The sequence below is a fragment of the Quercus robur genome, chromosome 11 (assembly GCF_932294415.1).
Source record: "Quercus robur chromosome 11, dhQueRobu3.1, whole genome shotgun sequence".
In the NCBI taxonomy this organism is placed as follows: Eukaryota; Viridiplantae; Streptophyta; class Magnoliopsida; order Fagales; family Fagaceae; genus Quercus; species Quercus robur.
In genome coordinates, this window is record NC_065544.1 from 31,416,963 (window position 1) to 31,437,252 (window position 20,290).

Sequence of the window (20,290 nt, forward strand, 5' to 3'; positions counted from 1 at the left end):
CGGGTGACAATGTTTTTCCAGATAAACTTCTTGACATCAACATCCCTAATGTTTGCCAGCGCCTCAGCCTCGACCCATTTCGTAAAGTAATCGGTGCCGACGAGAAGAAACTTCTTGTTCCCGGCAGCTTTGGGAAACGGACCTAATATGTCGAGGCCCCATTGTGCAAATGGCCAAGGGCTGGACAATGGGTTAAGTACCCCACCCGGCTGATGTATATTCGGAGCGAACCTTTGGCATTGGTCACACTTCTTCACATATTCCAGAGCCTCCTTATGCATGCTCGGCCACCAGTAACCCAGCGTCATAGCCCTGTGGGAGAGGAATCGGCCCCCCGTATGGCTTCCGCAAATCCCCTCGTGCAACTCCTCCAGAATGAGTTCACTAGCCCCTGGGTGCACACACAGCAAGTATGGCCCTGAGAAAGAACGTCTGTAAAGCTTGGAATCCTCAGACAACCAGAATCGAGAAGCCCTCTTCCTGATTTTATCGGCCTCGACTTTATCGTCCAGTAAGGAATCGTACTTCAAGAATCGGACAAGAGGGTCCATCCAGCTTGGTCCCTCAACGACGTTATGTACCCGAATACCGTTAGCGTCATCTTCCGTGGGGCGGCAGAGGTCCTCAACCAAAATAACCCGCGGAAGGGGCTGAGCTGAGGATGTGGCCAGTGTTGCCAGAGAATCGGCGTGGGTATTCCCGCTTCTGGGTATATGTGTTAAGTGGAAGTCGTCGAAGTGCGCTTGTAGGCGTTTAGCTCGGGCAAGGTACCGCTGCATTCTTTCATCTTTCGCCTCCAATTCCCCGCTTACTTGCCCCACTATGAGTCTCGAATCCGAGAATATGCTCGCGCATTTCCCACCCAACTTCCGGATCATGGACATCCCCTCCAGCAGTGCCTCATACTCAGCTTCATTATTCGTTGCTGGGAATCCCAGTCTCAACGACTTTTCCAAGGTTATACCTTCGGGAGAGATTAGAACGAGCCCCATTCCGGAGCCCTTTTGGTTTGCTGCCCCATCAATGTATGCTCTCCACTTATCGTGTTCTTGCACAGAAATCGCGCTGACCAATCTCCTATCGTCATTCGGTGATTCCGACACTTCCACCCCTTCCAAGGTAGGCTCCGCAAATTCAGCTACCAGATCGGCGAGGACTTGACCTTTTATGGCGGTGCGTGGCATATATCTGATGTCAAAGGCGCTTAAGATGGTTCCCCATTTAGCTATTCTCCCAGTGTAGTCGGCGCTACGGAGGACTGATTTCAATGGAAATTGGGTTAGCACAACCACTGTATGTGCCTGAAAATAGTGGGGAAGCTTCTTTGTAGCTTGCACGACAGCCAATATTGCCTTTTCGAGGGGGAGGTACCGGGTCTCTGCCTCCTGTAGCGACTTGCTTACGTAATACACGGGCCGCTGCGTGCCGTTGTCCTCTCAGATCAGTACTAGGCTAACCGCATAATCCGCGATTGCGATGTATGCATACAGCACCTCGTCGGTTTCGGGACTGGACATGATCGGAGGTCTGGCGAGGTATTCCTTGAGCTGTTGGAATGCTAAATCACACTCCTCGGTCCACTCGAAACCCTTCCACTTGTGCAATAGAAGGAAAAAAGGTCTGCATCTGTCCGCCGAGCGGGAGATGAAACGGTTCAAAGCTGCTATCATGCCGGTAAGCTTCTGGACTTCTTTCTGATTCCGAGGAGGTTGCATACTATGAATGGCCCTTATTTGGTCAGGGTTAACCTCGATCCCCCGGTGGGTTACCATGTAGCCAAGAAATTTCCCCGATCCCACTCCAAATGAGCACTGGATGCGTTCAGTCGCAGCTTGTACCTTCTCAGAATGTGAAACACCTCGTCAAGGTCCCTGATGTGGTCGGTCACCAATTTACTCTTTACTACCATATCGTCTATATACACCTCGACAATTTTTCCCATCTGTTATTCAAACATCCTAGTCATCATCCTTTGATAGGTCGACCCGGCATTCTTCAGGCCAAAAGGCATCACCTTGTAATGATAGTTGTCAATTGGGGTGACAAAGGCAGTTTTTTCCTGGTCTTCCGTGGCCAAGGATATCTGATGGTAGCCCTGGAAAGCGTCCAAGAAACTCATTTGGGGATGCCCGACAGTTGCATCGACCAGTCGGTCTATCCTCGGCATTGGGAAAGGATCCTTCGGGCAGACCTTGTTTAAATCCGTGAAGTCCACACAGACTCGCCATTTCCCGCTCTTCTTCTTCACCACGACTGTGTTCGCCAACCATTCGGGGTAAAACACTTCCTTGATAGCCCCAGCTCTTTTCAATTTTGCCACTTCTTCCCTCACAGCGTCTGCATGCTCCCTTGACGGGCGCCGAGGAGGCTGCTTCTTTGGGGTAATAGCCTGATTAACATTGAGGTGATGGCGTATTTGGTCTGAGTCAACCCCAGGGGCTTCATAAGGATCCCAAGCGAATACGTCCTCGTTTCGGCGCAAAAAATTAATTAACGCCGACTTCTCCTGTGCTGGTAGCTCCGAGCCAATCTGGAAAGATCTCTCGGGGTCTGATCCGACGAGCACTTTCTCCAGCTCTTCACAGCTCACCTCCATGGCCGGTCCTTCATTACCCGTAGCTAGGACCGGGGTCCTTGATTGCTATAAGGTATTCCCGGCTGAAGTGGAGGGCCCGTTGCTTAATTGTCGAGCAATTGCCGATACCATGCATTGTCTGGCCATTCCTTGATCCCCCACTATCTCTTTGATTCGGCCCTCTGACGGATATTTCACTTTCTGGTGCAGGGTAGACGACACAGCCCCTAGTGTATGAAGCCATGGCCGTGCCACAATAGCTGTGTAGGGTGAGTATGCGTCCACAACAATGAAGTCCACTTCCACTATTTCTATGTCTGTTTACACTGGCAACCTAATCATGCCTTTCGGGATAACGATTTTTCCCTCAAAGCTAAGCAGGGGGGAATCGTATGGCGACAGGTTTTCCTGCTTCAAGTTCAGCCCCTTATACAAGTCTGGGTACATCACCTCCACGGCGCTACCCTGATCAACTAACACCCTCTTCACGTCATAACCTCCTATTCTGAGCGTCACGACTAGGGCATCCTCGTGGGGTTGAATAGTTCCCTCCTTGTCCTCCTCCGTGAACCCAATTAATGGCGGGGCCCTCCCTCTAGCACTCCTAGACTCCCTTCCACCTGGCTCTGTCGGGGACTTACCCACTGACATCACTCTGAACGGGCCGGAACTGGTTCTCCCAGGTGCGGCAAGAATGACATTTATCGTGCCTATTGGTGGCCTCAAGGCGCTTTGCCTGGTATCGACATTTGATTGCTCAGGGCGTTGCAATAGATGCCTTAGCCTTCCTTCTCGGACAAGCCGATCCAAATAGTTTTTCAGGTTCCTGCATTCGTCAGTAACGTGACCAGGCTCTTGGTGATACGCACAATATAGATTCTGATTGCGTTTTGAGGGGTCGCCTGCCATCCTATTCGGCCATTGGAAAAAAGGTTCGTGCTTTATTTTCTCCATGATCTCGTGTAATGGCTCTCGGAACACAGCGTGGACTACCTGAGCCCCTGTAGATCCCGATTGTTCCGTATAATCTCTTCTCGGCTTATTGCTGCTACTGAAGCGGTCCGACCTGAAGTCCCTTCTCTCCTGAGGGACAAACTTCGCCTTTCCCTTCCCGGTTTGCTGGCCTCTTCGACCCTTTTATACTTGTCTATCCTGTCCGTGAGTTGCCGCACGCTGGTGGCTGGCTTCCCAGTAAGAGACTTTCTTAAGCCATGCTCTGTCGGCAAGCCCCTTTTAAAGGCACTGATGGCGACATCATCGTGATTTCCTTCTACCTCGTTGTGCATCTCCCAATATCTGTCCGAGTAGGCCTTCAGCGTTTCTCCTTCTCGCATGGACAGAGATAAAAGGGAATCGAGGGGCCGAGGGACTCTAGTGCTGGTGATGAAGCGGGAGCCAAAAGCCTGCGTCAATTGTTTAAAGGAGTCTATGGAGTTTGGTGGGAGGGCATCAAACCATCTCATGGCCAGGGGCCCCAGGCTGGATGGAAACACTTTACACATTAACGCCTCGTCCCTGGAGTGGACGGCCATCCTTTGGTTAAACTGGCTCACGTGCTCCACTGGGTCAGTTCGGCCATTGTACAGGGTAAACGTTGGCTGATTAAATCGCCGAGGGAGCACCGCCCGCTCTATTCTACGGGTAAATGGCGACTGGGAGATTCGATCCAGGGCCTTGCTTATAGCGTCATTGACCAAGCCTTGGTAAGGTGGGCTTTTGCGACCGCGTTTGTGAGGCCGCTCTTCCTCATAGGAGAACGTCTCGCTCGGGGGGGTCCTCGTCCTTCGTCTGTATTCATCATCCTCACCACTGCTAGTATCTGAAATGGGCGAAGGACGTTTTTTCTGGGCTCGACGCAGCCTTTTCTTCAAATCCTCAATCTCTTGCTGTAGAGCCTTCCGCTCATTGTGCTGGTGGGACGTATGATCCTTCCCTTTCGAGCGACTTCTACTTGTGTGAGAGGTGTTCACACTGCCCTCTCGTTGATTATCTTGGTCCTTTGCTCGTTCAAGGTTTACAAAGTTGTCCTGTCGTTGAGATTCTGCACGTCCGGTTTGGCACGGACCTAATCCTTCCATCCCTTGCTGTTTCACTTGTCGAGACACAAGTTCTCCCCACAGACGGCGCCAATTGTAGGGGGGCGGTTTTGGGGCTCAGGCCCAACAGGCGGGTGGTTCTGGCCCAAAAGTCCCTCAACAATGAATTTGTAGAGAGTAGGTTACAGAACTAGGTCTTTGACAGGGGAAACGTAATTGTGACCAAGCCATGCAACCAGTTGGACGTAAAGATATTCCTTCAAACTTTTGGAGGAACGGTTCCTGGGGCTGTTTCTTCTACTTCTACCTCCTTTCTCCTTTTCTATCTTTTTCTTCTTTCTGCTTGCGATCCTCTTTCCATGGGGATCTTCTTCTCTTATATAGCATCCTTCCTAAGATCATGACCCTACACTTGTCAACCATCTGACCCTCCACTTGAGTGCCTGTCCCATAGGTCATCCTTCCTCTTTTCTGTGAGTTGCACTGGCCAAGATGATTCTGCGTTCTTGTCCCTTCCACATTAATGCGGCTGGAAAAGTAGTTCCTTGGCATTTAATGCGGCAGTTGTGGTTGCCCCCCTTCCTGAACGTCACGCACTATTCCTTCGTATTGGGTGACCTTTCGCTAGGTATGGAGTGCGAATTTGACTCTTACTTGGCGAGTCCGAGGAGGTACTCCTCCTCGGACGCCCCTAAGCAGGCCCGGCCCATCATGGTTAGGATGGGATATCCTACGCCCATGCCTTTTCTTCTTATCGTGGCTGGGCTTGGTACATGAACTACGACCCAACATCAGCTGACATATTTTACCCCCCACAGACAGATTTTACCCCTCACAATATATATATAATGATAAATCATTACATATTTTCAGAAATCTATGGTTTAAAAAATGTGTTAGCTAATACCATATATAATTTCAACAACAACAACAAATAATTTCAACATTTTCTATATAAAAAAGTGTAATTTGAACCGTATAATTAAGATTTTTTTTTTATATAGCCGTGCATATGTATGGGTTACACACTAGTAACAACAACAACATAATAATAATAATAATAATAATAATAATAATAATTTAAAAAAAATGAATCAATGATGATTTTTTTTTTTTTAAAGATTTATTAATTTTGATTCTATGGTGTTCTCACTTAATAACTCATTCAGCACCAAAAAAAAAAAAAAAAAAAATCGGACTCCTTGATTTTTGTAGTATAATAAATAGTCATACCAAAATTAAGAAAATTGGATGGGACACATGGCATAAAATTAGACTCCAATTTGAAATCTAATAAGATTTTCTCTCAAACTAGTATTATTCCCATGCATTGTATGGTTTTGGTTATAAATTTTTAGAATAATTTTATTGAAAAATAATAAATTAATAATTACTTGAGTCTAGATCATATAAATTGTAGATAGAATACCGTTCTTTGGCCTCAAGCAATCACACAACATATTTATATGAAAAAAAAAATTATAAGTTAATAATTAAAAACCTAAGGAAACTTAACCAAAGGATTTTATTTGACAGAATATTTGTAGTTACATCGATATCTGAATTGTGATGTGCACTTGAAAAGTATAGACTACATAGTAATTTTTTTTTTCAACTTTTATTTAGAGTTACGTTTTGATACACTAATGGCATCTTTTATCTAAACGAGATCTCCTTAAAGATGGGTGAAGAGTTGTGAAAAATTAATATTAAAGGAATCCTAAGAAATAAAAAAGATGAAACCCTTGTTGTAGGAGAGAATACAAAATTTGATATCTCTTAAGTAATAAATAGATAAAACGTAAATATTTATAGAGGTTTATATAATGAATTTCATAGATTTAAAATTGCCTTTAGACTAGTAAGCAAAAAAAAAAACATAAAAACAACCAAAAAAAAAACAAGAACAAGAACAAAAACAAAAAAACAAAAACAAAAAACACAAAAAAAAAAAAAAAAAACCATATCTGTAATAGTATGGATGGTAGGTTTGATAAAGATTTCTACCATGAATTTATAAACATCAAATTCCCTAAGTATTAAGAAGATAAAAACAAAGGATTGTTAGATTTCTAGCTAAAAAACATATAAATTTTATGAGAATGAGAATTATTGAAAACAAGGGAGAGAAAAATTGATTAGAAGAATAAGCTTTGTTTCTATCCCAAAAACAGAAAGAAAAAAGAAGTTGTAAAAAAAAGAAGAAGAAGCTATGCCCAGGAATATATATAGAAAGATTTCAATTGTGAGGAATTTAGATTTCTAATCATTTTAGGAATTATAAGAGAGGATGAATTATTAGGATAAAGTTATGTATTAGGAAAAAAAAGTCATTCACGGCTTCTAAGTCCAACTTTTATTATCTATACTACTATTTAAGGGGTTTTCCCTATTTGGGATCCTTTTTTTTTTTTTTTTAAATGCCCCTACACCCCTATATTTAAGTAGAAACAAAACTAAAAGACAATCCGGTAAAAATACTATTCTAATTATGGTTGTCAAAATCTCAATCTGGATCCTACGATCCTACGATTTTACGATCTCACCTATTCAAAATAATCCAGATCTTTCAAGGATCTTTGCGATCGTTTAGGATCGATAGAATCGTATGATTCTGACGATCCCAAACAACCTTGATTTTTTTAAATATTTTTTAACTTGACAGAAAGCTCAGTTGGATTCAAATGAAAAATAAAATCTCAATAGACTTGTTTTCCACTCTAATGTAGAGAGAGTGTCAGTTAGGCCCAAATAAAAAATATCCCAATAGAGTGTCACATTTTGAGGTTTTTGACTTCTTTAAATGATGCTTACAAATGGATGTAGTGATGTATAATTATATCAATGAATTTATAATTTATGTGATTATTTAACACACCAATGTGTATTTTTTTTCTCAAATAATGTAGGATCTTACGATCCACGATCCGATCCTACGATCCACAATCTCACCTACCTCCCACGATCCTATGTAAGATCCCGATTTTAACAACCTTGATTCTAACTCCTACTAAAATATTGCCTAAAAAATGGGGCTACTCTTTTGTTGATTTTCAAATTGTTTTATCTACTTATAAATTAGATTTTCAAAATAAAAATTATATATATAAAATAAAAACACAGGTTTTTTATTTATTTTTATTATAATTTTGCTACAAAAAAAAAAGCCTCATTGCACGCGCAAAGCGCGTGTAATGAGGCTAGTATAGTATCTATCTATCTTCTAGACTATTAATAACAAGATTCCTTATTTAGTTTTCAACATTTTGTGTACTAAAATACCCTCACACAAATTCTTAAACTCTCTAAAATACCCATCTCTTTTAGTTAAATAATTTTAAATTAAAAAATACAAACTGGTTAAAAGAGTAATTTACTATTCCAAAGTTTTAGATTTTTTCCTTTATCTTCTTCATTCAGCCTAAAACTCAGGACACTATCTCTATCTCATTTTTAAACATTATTCTACGTTATCTTATCTCTTTCTTTAAAAAAAAATAAAAAATACACATAGTTATTTATATATCACTTTTAAACATTATAACACTAAACCAAAAAAATAAATAAATAAAGCATTATTGCACATGCAAAGCGCATATGACGAGTCTAGTATGATATAATATGATTCTCAAAAAAAAAGAAAAAAAGATATGATATGATATGATTTCGCTTTCAATATATAATATATGATATGATTTAGAAATTCCCCTTCTAATTCTCAACAATTATGAGTTTCCGACCGGTACCAACAAAATTAATAAAAAAAAATACAATAGGTCAACATCAAGAATTTTTTTTTTTTTTTTGAGTTTTTACCGCCTAAAAATAATTTATGTTTTGCTAACCAAATTGAAATGAAAATAATATATATATATATATATATATATATAGGGTTGGGTTCAAGTTACACCTGGTGTAACTTTAAGTAATGTTACACTACTCAATATTTTTTAATTGGATACGAATATTGACAAATCCACCGTTAGATTACATTATCTTTATATATTCTCCATGCTTGCAAAATTTCTTGGTGATTAAAGATTAATAGTCATGCCATTAATCAATTGTTAAAATTCAAGTTTTTATAGTTTAAAAAAAATGCATAAAAGATGAGTTTATGGATCAAATGATAAATAGCATTCAATTGATATGAAAATTGGCATGTATATTAAGAACATATAGAATATGTAATTCAATAATTGGATATTCAAAATATTAGTTCAATAACAAGTTATTGGGTGGTGTAACATTGCTTAAAGTTACACGAAATGTAATTTGAACTCAACCCATATATATATATATATATATGTATGTATATATATTATGATTTCATCATTCAAGATTTGTCAATTGAGGTACAAATCTGTTAACAAAAGAGTCAATATTAAGGATACAATATTCTACTCTAACATAATTAAGTATATATGTGTGAAGCTCTCTCGTAGAAACTTGAACCTCCACCCTTACCCCTCACACCCCACAAACACTTTTACTCGTGAAGTGACCATCGCACCAAGAGTGCACGGTGGTTTTACAACTTATTAAGATATCAAGATATTATCTTGATATCTTTCTCAAAAATATATATATATATATATATATATTATCTTAATATGATGATAAAAAACGATCATCATAGAACAAACTCTATATATTAAATTTCTTAACATCTATAATGGGAAAAAAGAAAAGAAAAAGTTATTACTGTCTAACATACTAACATTACACTACCTCAATAATTAGAAAATTTATGTCACTAAACCTCTAGATGTACAACACAGACTGATCTAATATATATATATATATATATATACACTTGCATTACTCCTATGCGTTGCATGGTTTTGGTAATAAACTTTTGGAATAATTTTATTGAAAAATAACAAATTAATAATCACTTGAGTCTAGATCATATAAATTGTATATCAAGTATTGTTCTTTGTCTTCTAAAAAAAAGTATTGTTCTTTGGATTCAAACAATCACACAACATATTTATATAAAAAAAATTCCTGAATTTAATAATTAAAAACCTAAGGAAACTTAACCGGAGGTTTTTCATTTACCAAAATATTTGTAGTACATCTAAAATGTGTTATGCACTTGAAGAGTATAGACTACATGTTATTTTGTTTTTCAAACCTTTATTTAGAGTTACATTTTGATACACTAATGGCCTCTTTTATCTAAACAGGATCTCCTTAAAAATTAGAGGAGAGTCATGAAGATTTAATATAAAAGGAGTCTTAATGGATAAAAAGGATAAAGACAATTGTTAAAAAAAATTATTAGTTCAAGCAAATAGTTGCATGATCATATTAAGATGTGAATTCCTTTTCATGATGTAGATTTAATATTACTTGCTAATAGCAATCTTGTGAAGGAATATGTTGTGATATTTATAACATGCTATGTTAATAAAAAAATTTAATGAATACTATTCAAATATGTTGTGGGTGATAAATATAGGTATGGATATTTATATTTGTAAAAACCAAAATAAAAATTAATTACAGTGAAATTTAAAATAATAAAAAAAGTTACATGCTCATAATGTTAGACAATTTCTTTCACACACATATAATATCATTAACAACAAAAATAAAAATGAGAAATAGTAACATAAAAATTTTACTTCTCAAGAAAATTAATTTAATCTAATAACACACATATAAACATAACACAAATACAAATAGAACCCTTGTTGTAGGAGAGAATACAAAATTTGATAATTCTTAAATAATATTTATAGAGGTTTATATAATAGATATCATGAATTTAAAATTGCATTTATGACTCATAAGCAGAACCTTTAAGAAAAGCAAAAAACAAAAAAAAAAAAAGAAGAAGAGAAATACATACCTGTAATGGTTTGGATCGTAGGTTTGATAAAGACTTTTACTATGGATTTCACAAACATCAAATTGCCTAAAGTAATAAGAAAGAAATAAAATAAAGGAGAGTTAGATTTCTAAACAAAATAGAAATTGTAAGAAGAAGAAGAAGAAGTTGTGCCTAAGAATATATAAAAATACAATGAAAAACATTAGAGAGAGAGAGAGAGAGAATTTTCAATTGTGAGGAACTTATATTTCTAATCATTCTAGAAATTATAAGAGAAGAAGAATTAACTTAAGACGTATGTTTATCCAAAAAAAAAAAAAACAGTCATATAGTCATTGACCATAATGTAAGTAATAAAAATAAAAAATAAAAAATAAAAAAGAAGAAGAAGAAGAAGAAGAAAGAAGGTAAGTAAACGTGAATGGCAATAAGGAAATAAGGAAATAGGATAGAAATTTTTTTTTAAAGTTATAATCAGCTTAGGAGTTTAAAGTTATCCATATAAGAAGAAGTTAAACTCAACATAACTTTATCCAAAAAAGGGATAAAGTCATAGAAGAAAATTTGATAATAACAAAATTATATCTATAAATTTCTACATGTGTAGTATGTTGCTGTTTTTTAATAAATGTGTAGTATGTTGCTTTTTTCTTTTAATTATGAATTTTAATAAATAATTAGATGAAGAATTTGGTTTGTGATCAAATTAAGATAGAATTTAAATTGTAATCAAAATAAGATTTTTATCAACTTAGAAATTGTAGGAGAAGAAAAATTATATATATTTTTTTCTTAAAATCTTTAAAAAAAAAAATTACAATATGGTAAAGTTACTTGGTACAATTACGATGTCTAAACCTAACTTTTATTATATAATATATGATATATATATATATATATATTTGAAAGGTAATTGATCTTCAATTTTTTTTTTTTTTTTTTTTTTTTTTTGAGAATCCAATTGATCTTCAATTAATTTTAATAAAATGCTAAATATATTAAGTTGACAGGACTCAAAAAAAGTTTTGGTGGTAGTCTCTCTCTCTCTTTTTTTTTTTTAGACTCTGCGTTCATACGCGTATTCGACACGGTGTCAACGAGTTTTTGCGAAATAGCAGCACTCAATTCGATTCAATCCAATCAATCACAGTCCTTGATCATGCCACCTCATCGTCAACATACCTAATAATACCACTTCTTTATTAACGTGTTCAACAATTATTATCAGAAATAGTTTTAGCTATAATTTTTGTTTTATAAATATAAAAACACAAAAACACCAGAAGTACTAGACAACCCTCCCTCGGTTTCCAACTCCTTTATTTCTCATCACAATTCACAACACACACTTCCAATCTCTCTCCCAAAAAACCATATATAAAAAACAAAGAAAACCCAGATACAAAAAAAACACCCAAAAGCTCAAAACCAATTAATACTCAGAAACTTGTTGAAGGAACAAAGCAAAGAATGAGTTATTACAATCAGCAACAACCCCCTGTTGGTGTTCCTCCCCCACAAGGTAGGTTTGTTTGTTTGTTTGTTGTTTGTGGTTTTGAATTTGATTGTTTGGATCTGATTTTGTGGATCTATTGAATTTTGAAGGTTATCCATCTGAGGGATATCCCAAGGACGCTTATCCACCACCGGGATATCCACCACAGGGATATCCACCACAACAGGGATATCCCCAACAAGGATATCCTCCACCTCCAGCCTATGCTCCTCAGTATCAACAGCCTCCTCCTCAACAACAGAGTAGCGGTGTTGGCTGCATGGAAGGCTGGTAATATTTTTGAGATAATTTCTTTTCTTTTCGTTGACTCAGATCCGGATCGGGTTTTGGGGTTTAGAACGACTCAACTCGCCCGCCGCCCCACGTGGTGTTGTCCTGTCTTGTCACACTCACATGATTTGGCCGTTTGGTTTTCTATTTTTTGGGGAATCGAGCCAGTCTGATATTTTTCGATTTATTGATTTTTTTTTTCGGAACCTTAATTTGTAAGGAAAAAAAAAAAAAAAACAGTTTGTACTTATGTTTCTAGAATCACATGATTGATATCTTGTGGGTGTGGCTTATGTGCAGTGGAAATTTCCACTTGACACAAGCCGTGTCCTCTTCTGTCGGTGACAGGATATTTTTGAAGATCAGTCCAAAGAAAGGATAACATTTTTTTTTTTTTAATTAAAAAGAAAAATTCAAGTTTGCAGAGTTTAATTTGAATTTTTGTCTTCTAGATCTAAAAAAAGGAAACTATGCTATGGTAGGATTGCTTTTCTTTCTTTGTACAAATTTGATTCTAATTTCGAACTTAAAAAAAGAAAAAAGAAAAAGTTGAAAATACCTTTTGTGTGTGTGTGGGGCTACATTATTATATATAAATATTATATATGTGTTTAACTAATTGGCATTGTTAAAAGTTGGCTACTGGTAGGTTCGCCTGCCTTGCTTTTTATTTACTTAAGGAGAGTCCTTAGAGAGAGAGAGAGAGAGAGAGAGAGAGAGAGAGCAGGTTAAAACGTAATTAATATTTCTATTAAATGATGTTTTCTATTTTTAATTACAAGAAAGTCAAAACTATGCGTATCAAGAAAAACACACAATTACAGTGAATTTATGCTTGCTGCAAATTAATGAATTATTATTTGAGTCTATTGACAAATGTGTTTTTCTTTCTTGTAAAATAGGCACTACAACTAATAATTAATTGAGTTATATTTATTATTGCTTATAAGCACGCACACTCATGATCGTGAACAAGACTCAATTATTGCTTATTTGGTCAATGTGTTTTAGTTATTACTAGGTAATTAATTTGCATACATGAAGTAGTACTAGTACTAGTACTAACTATGATTTCTTTCCCCTGATTGTTTCAGTTTGGCTGCTTTGTGCTGTTGCTGTCTCTTGGATGCCTGCTTCTGATGAGAGCCAATATTGCAGCAAATAGATTGAAGCAAGAACAATCATGTCGCGTAGAGAAATTCGATTCCCAATCTATTTGTCAAATACTTGGTCTATCTTCGATTGTCTAGTAGTATTGTTATTTTTCGTTTCTGACTGTTTATCATTTTTAATAATATGAACCTTCTGTGTGCCAATTGAACGTTTCGTTATCAACTATATGTTTTGTGGGTTTCATTTGAATTTCTGTCACTTCTTCTGATGTAAATGCGATACAATTCAAAATGTCATTTTGGAATATGCTTTTGACAGCTAGAAGTAGAACATGTGGAATATTAGTAAACTATTAGTTATGTTTTAAATTTTGAATAGCTCTTTGTGGGTTGGATTTGGTGATGTGGTTATCTTTTGGAGAGAGGAATCTTTGCCTTTTAAGGTTTCGTAAGGGCAAGGAGTTGGCATCATTTGGATGATTGCTTGAACTAGTCTTATTTTATTTCTAAACACAGACACTTGCACATTTTTGAAGTAGGTTTCAAAAGCAACACACCTCCCAAGTGTGATTCTCTTTTTCTGTCATACTTTCTATAATAGTAATTTGGTTTGTAAAGGAACTGTGTTTATTTAAAGTGGTCTGTTTAAAAATCCAGGTTAGTTCAAGTAAATTGTTTTGTTCATGAGTAAATTTGGTTTGATGTGAAGCTTAATGTTGGCAACAGTTTGATATAGACTTCAAGAAAGCCCCCAAAACATCCAAACGTTTCTCACTTCTCTTTCTACTGAGATAGCATTCTGTACACAATCTCAGCCAAGCTCTCTAACGCGTGCTCTCTCTACATCTGTGCAATTTTCTTCTGGTTATCATTTTAATTTCTCGTGTATTTGTAAATTTGTAATACTTGAAAGCCACTGTCATTTTAAACTCCGTTTGTTCAATATTTTCCTTTTACCATGTTTGGCAGAATATTTTTCAGTGTTTGGCACAATGTAAAATTTAAAAAAAAAAAAAAAATTTATTAACTTCCAAAAAATATATATTGAAACGGACGAGGGATCATTAGAGCCAGTAAAAAAAATACTGTTGTTTACTTAATTTTGAACAAACTTTCTGCTAAGATCTATAAAAGTTTTGCTCACTTTAAAACAAACAAATTCCTTTACTTTCTAAAGCGAAACTGACGTTAATTTCTTATTCAAAAAGCTGGGCAAGTAGCAATTTCAGAAAGCTGGGCAAGTACTTTGCTGTGTAACACAAGAAAAAGTATACGTTAGAGATGGTAATCTAAAATTGCTTCAATTATCTTCGTCTCTTTAGACCTTTGTATATTTGTAACACTTGAAAGCATGGCTCAGGATTTACGGGTAAAATTTTTTAAAATTCAAAACTCGTTTGAAAATTCAAATTTTTTAAAAACTTCACCCACAGACACAGTGGGTCAGGTATTACTTATCAATGAACACTCCTAATTAAAGGAATCAAATTGACCCATTTAATTTTTATTTATTTCTTCAAAAATTTGAAACTTTTTTTAGCAGGTTAAATAGAGACAATTATAAGAGGAAAAAATCGCACAAAATAATTAACAAATCTCTTAAATTTTTTTTTTTTTGATACAATAAGAATAAAATGGAGGCAATGCTCAGGTATTCTCTTGGTCCCAAAACTTAGGTATAGACTACTTAGATGCTATTTTTTAGATTCATCTCTTAATATTCAGCTATGTGGTTATATTTAACTAAAAATATACTTCCATCTTATAAGAAAAAAAATCATATGATTGAATCTTAAGAGAGGAACTTAAAGAACAACATCTAAATACTGTATTTAAATTTTGTTCTTCTTGTATTAATTTCTTCGCAGTATGCATAAATTCCTGTTCTACTTTTAACACTCCCCATGATATTTATAAAATTATAATTTCATAATATTGAGACTTGAGACTTGAGAGCAATATGCTATTAACCTCGTTGACTCATTGTATGGCTATGGTTTTGTCGCAAAGTGTTACACGTTTTTCACAAACCTTGTCATATCATTCCAATTTTATTGGATATCCCCGAAGGGACAAACTTTGTCATACAAAAGTTGTGATTTCTCTTTGTTAAGCAATAAAGCAAATCACAGTTTATATAAAACAAAATAATGACTCTGAGAACTGCAGGAAGGAGAACCTGATGAGGCATTGGATGGTGGATTAAATTCTTAATGTAAAAGACAAAAAATAAAAAAAATAAAAGTTGGAAGTTGTGGACCATGAACTATATGCTCCTGTACAAAACTAAGCTCTGAGTGACGTGAATGAGTCATTGCCAAATGCCAATCAAGAAATTAATAAAATATTTAAGATTATCCTTTTTGATCCTTAGGTAATCTCATATGCAATTGATTATCCCAAATGTTGAATGTAATTGAAAATGCTATTTTTGGCTAATTAGAGTATGGTAAAATGCCAAATCATTTAAATTTAGAACATGCAAAAATACTCAATCATTTTACTAGGAACTTGATTATGGAAAAGAAATTCAATTTAGGCCAACGAGACATCATTGGTCAATGTAGAACTTTCAGTGTTATGTCGAGTCAGGCCAGTGGCGGAGCCAGGATTTCAATTTAGGGGGGGCAAGATTAAAAAAGAAAAGATTGAAAGTAAAATTATTCTAAAAAATAGCAATTCAATATTAATAACAAATAAATAAGCAATTATATGCTAATGTAATTGTCATTTGTCACACACAATCTAATACAAATGTAAACTTTAATTTATTTTTTTATACTTAGTTTAATTTACTTAAATGCCCTCAATGTAAATAGTTAATTAATGACAATCAAATTGAGAAATTAACTTGAATGCATATAGTTTAATCATATAATTTGATGATTTCTTCAAAGAAATTGAAAAAATAAATCAATACAAAAGTGTTAAGAATATGACAATATGCCTACAAAGTTGTATATGTGTCTCATTGTCAGGAATGCTTTTAAAAAACTAAGCAAAATTCAATTTTCTTCTTTAATTCTTCTAAGTAGTTAAAATTTTGGATTATAACAAAAATTCAAAATTCAAAATTGTGAAGAGAAGGAAGAGAAAGATTAGTAGATGCTCTAAGGTTTCCTTTAACAATTAGTCTAGAGTCACCATTTTTTTTTTCTTTTCACAATCATTGAGCTAACAATTTGTAAATGTAGACAATAAAATAATGTTAATGATAAACTAAAATGAAAATAAATAACATCTCAAAAGTTGTGGAATTTGTTGCAGAAAATATTTTGTTTAGCATTGCTCGCTTTTCAGTACTTCTACTAACGTGTATAAAGGCATGGGAGAGTTTTTTAATTTTTTTAAAATTTGTGGGACTGGCACCTACTATTCAATCTTGATTCTAGAGTCCATGACTTACCGTGAATAGAATACTAGTTTTTTGCTTTTGAGAAGCTTTCTGTTAGTGGATGGTGCAAACTACTTTCAACTATAATAAGAGTATATTATACATGATTTTTTTGGTGAGCTCAGGGGGGGGCAACTGCCCCCTCTCGCCCCCCTTGGCTCCACCCCTGAGTCAGGCTCATGTAGGAGAAATTTAATAATTCTTTATTGTTTTTAGAAGCTCACATTGGCTAAAAAATTAATAATAAGAAGATGATCTAATTCTATTAAAAGAATTAAGTTTCACATTGAAATGAAAAGAAGTAAGGAGGCATGCCACTCCTTATAAAAAGAGTTGCGGTGTGACTTTGTTGTATGTGTCGTTAGGAGCAAAGTTTGTCTTGTGAGAGCTAAAGATTATGAGGGTTTATCTTATCAAAAATAAAAAAATAAAAAGATTACGAGGGTTTATAGTTTTTAGAGAGTTTATGAATTTTGTAATTCCTATTTAATAATAAAAATTAAAACAACACATAAACTCTCGAACATAAACTACCAAGAGCCTTGTAACTCGACTGATTAGCACCTCTTGCCATTTTCGATGGAGACATTCAAGGCTCATATCCCCTCTCCTATTGTAACTTCTATCAATCTCTTAATATCTTCACCCAAATTTGAGGGAAAAAAACATCTTTTCTATTTTACCTATTCACTTTTCAACCCACACTCCATCAATCTCTCAATCCATTCTTTATTTTACTAAAATAATCTTTTTTTAATTATATTTTCTCTTCTTATCTTTCAAATTTTTATGTGTCTATTTTCTCCCCCCAAACTTCATTCTCTCTATCTCATTCAAAAATAAAATAAAATATTTATTATTTTATCAATGTCCTTCAAGGTTCAAAACTATAAAAAAGAGAACAAAGATAAGGGAGAAAAAAGAGAGACAATAATGAAACTAAAGTTTAAACTGGAGGTAAAAAGGAACATTGTTATTATATTTCAAAAGTGATATAAAAAAAATCGCATTCGATCTTTATATAATAATTTATTCTCCTTCATAAAAAAAAATTTGTATAATATGCAATAAAATTTTGGAATAACTATGTAATAACGTAAAAGTTGAACTTGATATATATCTAACTATTAAAAATATTTTCATTCATAAGTTTGAATTTTGACTTTGAGATTCTTCCTTAAAAATGTCTTATTCATGGAAAAAAAAAACATTTACAAATAAATAATAATAATGAATATGCTATTATTTTATGTGTTTACTTATAATTATCACTTAAATTTAGCTTTTATATCAAGTGATATATATATATATATATATATAGGTATGTGTGTGTGTACGGTCTCAATTTGATCAATAGCCCAAAAGATTCGGACAATGACCCAATAGGCCCACAGCAATAGATTTGTTAGAGAGTGGGTTTGTTACTGAACATTCAATGAGTTAAAAGTAACTCATAGTAGGTTAATTAGTGTTGGAATGGCTAAGATGAACAAATTGAAAAGAAAAAGACTCCTCGGTCATGCCCGAGAATGGTATGTTCTTATAGATATTTTCAGACTTATACAAGTATTTCAAGTTTTTGGTTACAAAGTGGTTTCTTTTCTAGTTTTCTGATGAACCCTTTTGTAATGGAATCCTTCTTCTTTTATACTCTCTTCCCTTCTTTCATCTTAGCCTTCCACGTCTAGATCAGATTACTAATCTCTTTGATACTTGTCCCATGTCCTTGTTACTGAACATTCAATGAGTTAAAAGTAACTCATAGTAGGTTAATTAGTGTTGGAATGGCTAAGATGAACAAATTGAAAAGAAAAAGACTCCTCAGTCATGCCCAAGAATGGTATGTTCTTATAGATATTTTCAGACTTATACAAGTATTTCAAGTTTTTGGTTACAAAGTGGTTTCTTTTCTAGTTTTCTGATGAACCCTTTTGTAATGGAATCCTTCTTCTTTTATACTCTCTTCCCTTCTTTCATCTTAGCCTTCCACGTCTAGATCAGATTACTAATCTCCTTGATACTTGTCCCATCAACACTTTCTTGAAGTCTTTGTGGATAGCTGTAAGGCTAGAGGTCACTATTCAAGTATCACTTTCACATTAATGCGGCAAGTTGGTTAGGTGCAGAGCATTCAATGTAGTGATAATGCAGTGGTAGTAGCTTTCTTCCTAGATATTTCTCAATTCTTTGTTAACTCTCTTCTCTCCAACACTTATCCTCCTTCCAAGCATGGTTGTCCACTTCCTAATACTTGTTGGGTGGTCGAGCTTTAGGTTTCCACTCTACTTCCCGAGGAGTTTTATCTCCTCAGACAATATTGCCTGCTTGTCGTGACCAGCTCCTATCCTCAGCCCGATAACCTACTTACCTTTACTAACACTAGTTTGTCCTCGAGCTCTCCGACGTCCTCGGGTGCGATCCATGGCCCAATACCCTTATCCAAGCCACTTATCCCCATAATATATGTGTGTGTGTGTGTGTGTGTGCGCCATTGGGTTTCTTGTCTATTGGCACCTATTTCCACCCCTAGTCTCCATGTCAAAGGTTCAACCTCCCTACAACTCCCCCCTTCCCAATGGCTTAAATTCAATTTAAGTGTCAAATTAGTTTTTAAGGTTTAATTTTTGTTAATTTATTCCTTCACTTTGTATTTATGCTCAAAAATTTGTATGCAAATTAAATCATTTAAAAACATTATATAATTTAATTAATAAAATAATCATTGTAGACAATCGATTTTGCACCCATAATTTAATCTAGGAAGATGACTAGAGTGACCATTCATATATCCAAAATCTAGAGTTGCATTAAATGCATCAATTTATTCATTACATATCATAAAAATGATTTTGAGGTTCTAACAATCATGACGGTGTGTTTTATTTCCAAATCAGGCTGTCAGATTGAGAGATATCACATGATCAAATTTACATAGTCTGCATGCATTTTGTTTGGGTGGAACCAATTACGCATGATTAATTTAAATTAATTCTGATTGGTTGGACAATTAAAATTAATTAAATAATTTTTTGATTGGTTGTTAGTTAGTGTTAAAAATAGACTTGCTTGCAGGGGAATAAAGTGGACAATCAGATAACAAAGAAATTGTGGATAATTAAGACCTTTTTGGAGTGTTTATCTACAAGATAATTATCACTTTAAAGACCTTAATATCCAGAAAAAGGGGATTAATTTTTAGAATACGGATTAAAAATGTGTCTAAGTGCAATTCCAGGCTCAAAAAAGGAGTCCAAATTGGATCAAAATTTAAACATGGGTTCGGCACCCAAGAGGGCCATTCGGCACTCTTGGAGTGCTTATCAGCACATGAAAAGTGTCGATTGGCCCAAATTGCTGGCACGGCCTGAGGACTCTTGGATTGAGATAAACCTTACCCTTTTCAATTTTTTAGAGATAAGGACGTGTCCCAATTTGTATCTGATCATTCAGCTAATTTTTCGAAGCATTCCAACCTCTATAAATAGAGGATGCCTCTCAAAATTCAGCACACTTTCTGACCCCTCTCTTTCTAGTTCTTCTCTTCT

At 35.1% G+C, this 20,290-nt stretch overlaps 1 protein-coding gene across 1 annotated transcript; it reads left to right on the forward strand.

Moving 5' to 3' along the window:
• Positions 1-11,696: 11,696 nt before the first annotated feature.
• LOC126705757 (cysteine-rich and transmembrane domain-containing protein WIH2-like) lies at positions 11,697-13,555 on the forward strand. The gene is made up of 3 exons (XM_050404949.1): positions 11,697-11,975; positions 12,059-12,239; positions 13,334-13,555. The coding sequence occupies exons 1-3, from the start codon at positions 11,924-11,926 to the stop codon at positions 13,377-13,379; spliced, it is 279 nt and encodes a 92-aa protein (XP_050260906.1). The 5' UTR covers positions 11,697-11,923; the 3' UTR covers positions 13,380-13,555.
• Positions 13,556-20,290: the final 6,735 nt, after the last annotated feature.

Coding starts and splice junctions, on each gene's coding strand:
- LOC126705757 (XM_050404949.1), top strand. CDS start 11,924: ATGAGTTATTACAATCAGCAACAACCCCCTGTTGGTGTTCCTCCCCCA. Junction 11,976..12,058: donor TGGTGTTCCTCCCCCACAAG/GTAGGTTTGTTT, acceptor TGAATTTTGAAG/GTTATCCATCTGAGGGATAT. Junction 12,240..13,333: donor GTTGGCTGCATGGAAGGCTG/GTAATATTTTTG, acceptor TGATTGTTTCAG/TTTGGCTGCTTTGTGCTGTT.